Raw genomic sequence first — 3,743 nt, 5'->3', positions numbered from 1 at the left:
ATTTGGAATCTCTCTCCTGATGAAAGGCACGTTGTGAAAATGTCACTTTCCCATGCCTCATCCACCCTCTTTCCTCTCCCCCCGCCACCAGGAGATGACTTTTATTAGCTTTTGTGTCTCCAGAGTTTCTGTAGGTAAAGATAAGCGAGTATGAATTCCCGCTCTATTCCCGGCCCCCTTTTTCACATCAGTCACCCATGCTGCCCTGCCCTTGATTTTTCCCTCTGAACAGTGTGCCTTGGAGATCTTGGCATGACGGCACACAGGAACACCCTCAAACACAACATGTTTTACAGCCGCACCTGTTTTCACTGTATGGATGAACCATAATTTATTTCATTCCCTACTGAAGGGTGTGTGGGTCACTCCCAGTCTTTTGCTATTAGAGACAATTGCACAGATAACACTGTCCACTTGCTGGAATCTCTAGATACATTCTCCAAAGAGAGGATTGCTGGGCTAAAAGGGAAATGCATTTGGAATTCAGACAGATGTTGTTAGCTTGTCCTCTGGAGGGGTTGAACCAAGTGACGTTCCCACTGTAATTATCAGAGTGCCTGTTTATAATTATACATTTATTTATGTAATTATTGGATGGATTTCTCTCCCCGCAGGAGGGCAGGGACTCTGTCAGTTTTGCTTATCATCATAGGCACTCAATAAATGTTGAATTAGGCTGAGTGTGATGGCACATGCCTGTAATCCGAGCATTTTGGGAGGCCAAGGTGGCTGGATCACCTGAGGTCGAGAGTTCGAGACCAGACTGGCCAACATGGTGAAAACCCGTCTCTACTAAAAATACAAAAATAAGCTGGGCTTGGGGGTGGGTGCCTGTAATCCTAGCTACTCGGGAGGCTGAGTCAGTAGAATCACTTCAACCCGGGAGGTGGCGGTTGCAGTCATCTGAGATGACACCACTGGACTCCAGCCTGGACTACATGATTGAAACTCTGCCTCAAAAAACAAAAAAAGTTGAATTAGTGAATAGATTCATGGTTCTTCCAGGAGAGGCTGGCCAGGGTATGAGGGAGACCACCTTCCTTTTGTGTCCACGGTGCCCAGCCCAGCTTCCCGGACCCTTCCATAGGACATCTGGGACCCTGGGAGAGACTCTGGAGGTTCTGGAAGACGTAACCCTGATTGCTGACTCCCAGTCCCCACTCCAGAGCAGCCCTTCTCCTGCTGTGAAATCAAGAAGTCCATGGCTGGGCAAGGTGGCTCACTCCTGTAAGCCCAGAACTTTGGGAGGCCCAGGCAGGAGGATTGCTTGAGGTCAGGAGTTCAAGACCAGCCTGGACCATAGAGCAAGATCCTGTCTCTACAAAAAATTTAAAAAGAAAATTAGCTGGGTGGAGTGGCTTGTGCCTGTAGTCCTAGGTACTCAAGACGCCGAGGTGAGAGGATTCTTGAGCCCACAAATTTGAGGCTGCAGTGAACTATAAATGCGCTACTGCCCTCTAGTCTGGATGACAGAGGGAAACTATGTCTCTAAAAAAAAAAAAAGTAAAGAAAAAAAAAAAAGTTCAGTGTCTTAGCCCTGTAAGGGACTTAAAGGATGGACCCTTGTCTGATGCCTGAATTCCCTGTGTGCCCTCTGCTCACCTACTTCCAGTGATAGGGAACTTACCCCATCAGCTTCAGCTGCTTTCAGCTTCAGACAACTAACTTTTAGAAAGCTATTCATGTATTGGGCGGGTGCGGTGGCTCACATCTGTAATCCCAGCACTTTGGGAGGTCAAGGCGAGCGGATCACTTGAGGTCAGGAGTTTGAGACCAGCCTGGCCAACATGGTGAAACCCCATCTCTACTAAAAATACAAAAGTTAGCTAGGCATGGTGGCAGCCCTCTGTAATCCCAGCTACTTGGGTGGCTGAGGCAAGAGAATCGCTTGAATCTGGGAGGTGGAGGTTGCAATGAGCTAAGATCACACCACTGCATCCAGCCTGGGTGATGGAGCAAGACTGTCTCGAAAAGCAAAACAAAACAAAACAAAAAACAAAGGAAAGAAAGCTTTTCCATTTATTGAGTTGAAATCTGATCCTTGCAGCTGCCTCCTCTTCAGGGAATGTTAATTGCGGCCCTCTGGAAACAGGGCTTTCTGGCAGATGAGCAGGAGAGATATTTGGAAACAGGTACCCGACAGCAATTCTCTGGCAGGCAGGGCTGACTCTCCGGGGGAGCTCTGCAGAGGTTGCTCCCTGCCTCACTATCTCCTGTCCTGCCCACAGGTACGTGCAGGAAGGGCGGTTCCGAATGGAGGAGAGGACACTGACAGCCTTCCAGTGGCTCTACAGCCCACAGCAGCACTGCATCCTCAGCCGGGCCGATCTTCAGTCTCCCTCCAGGTAAAGGGACCTTCTGCCTTGACCCTCACCTGCTTCGGCCTTGGTCCAGGCCCCTCAGCTGGTACTTACGAAGCCAGGGCCCCATTGGTCCACAAATCCACAGTGGGGAACTTTGCCTTCAGGGATGGGGAGGCCTTCTAGGAAAGAGTTTATCAGCCCAGATGCTTGTCCCACCTCGAGTGCACCGAGTAACTTGAGGCAACCCACTGCCTCTGCTTTCTTCTCTGTCAAATGGATACGATTGTATTTTCCCTGCCTTCTCTTGGGAGATCGTAAGTCTCCAGTGAAATATGCCTGCAGAGATTTACAAAGCCTGGAGATCCATCGGACTAGGTGGCTCATGCCTGTAATCCCAGCACTTTGGGAGGCCGAGGCGGGCAGATCACTTGAGGTCGGGAGTGTGAGACCACCCTGGCTAACTTGGTGAAACCTCGTCTCTACTAAAAATACAAAAATTAGCTGAGTGTGGTGGCACACATCTGTAATCCCAGCTACTCGGGAGGCTGAGACAGGAGAATCTCTTGAACCCTGGAGAAGGAGGTTGCAGCGAGCCGCAATTGCGCCACTTGGCACTCCAGCCTGGACAACAGAGCGAGACTCTGTCTCAAACAACAACAACAACAAAAAACAAAGCCTGGAGGGCACTGCTTTCTCCCTCTCTGGAGGGACAGTGGCAGGTAAATTTGCTGGGCACCCCCTGATTTGATCTGGAGCCAGCCCATCCTTCCTTGACCAACTCCTTTCCCATGCCAGAGATTCCAGCTGGGATCCTGAGTCTGGGTGGAGGGCTGGGAGGTGAGGGCTTCTCCTGACCCAGATCCCTGCCCACTCTTCCCCCAGCACTGGACACGTGTGACCAGCATCAGCAGTCACAACAGAGGAGTGCTGGCAACCCTTCTGCAGCCACAGCCCTTCCCAAGGTCTGCCATACCCGACCCTGGGCCTTTTCTTCCACTTTCCCTATCAAAGCTGTTGTTGTTGCTGTTTCGTTTTGAGATGGAGTCTCGCTCTGTTGCCCAGGCTGGAGTGCAGTGGCATAATCTCGGCTCACTGCAACCTTTGCCTCCCGGGTTCAAGTGATTCTCTTGTCTCAGCCTCCCGAGTAGCTGGGACTACAGGCACATGCTACCACACCCAGCTAATTTTTGTATTTGTAGTAGAGATGGGATTTCACCATGTTGGCCAGGCTGGTCTCGAACTCCTGACCTCAGGTGATCCGCCCACCTCAGCCTCCTAAAGGGCTGGGATTACAGGCATGAGCCACTGCGCCCGGCCACATAACTTCAGATTTCATACACGGGAAGGCTACATGCCATTTGGGAATTTGAAGAAGAGTCTGCTATAGACTCACCGAGATAAGTGGCTTAATTCATTAATTTTTTTTTTTTTTTTTTTAAA

At 50.3% G+C, this 3,743-nt stretch overlaps 1 protein-coding gene across 9 annotated transcripts in view; it reads left to right on the top strand.

Annotated features, from left to right (window-relative positions):
* RAP1GAP2 (RAP1 GTPase activating protein 2) overlaps positions 1 to 3,743 on the top strand; it is a 273,881-nt gene that overhangs the window by 8,602 nt on the left and 261,536 nt on the right. For all 9 annotated transcript variants that reach the window (XR_005202360.1, XR_005202359.1, XM_037743141.1 and 6 more), the window contains exon 2: positions 2,229 to 2,345. Coding sequence is in view for 7 of the 9 variants with exons in the window: in XM_037743141.1 (XP_037599069.1) it covers positions 2,229 to 2,345 (117 nt within the window). In the remaining 2 variants the exon portion in view is untranslated. The remainder of the gene's footprint in view (positions 1 to 2,228; positions 2,346 to 3,743) is intronic.

Source organism: Cebus imitator, unplaced genomic scaffold (genome assembly GCF_001604975.1).
Source record: "Cebus imitator isolate Cc_AM_T3 unplaced genomic scaffold, Cebus_imitator-1.0 Scaffold136, whole genome shotgun sequence".
Classification (NCBI taxonomy): Eukaryota; Metazoa; Chordata; class Mammalia; order Primates; family Cebidae; genus Cebus; species Cebus imitator.
Note: the sequence above shows the minus strand (reverse complement) of the source record. Positions and strands in the feature narration are given on the sequence as shown.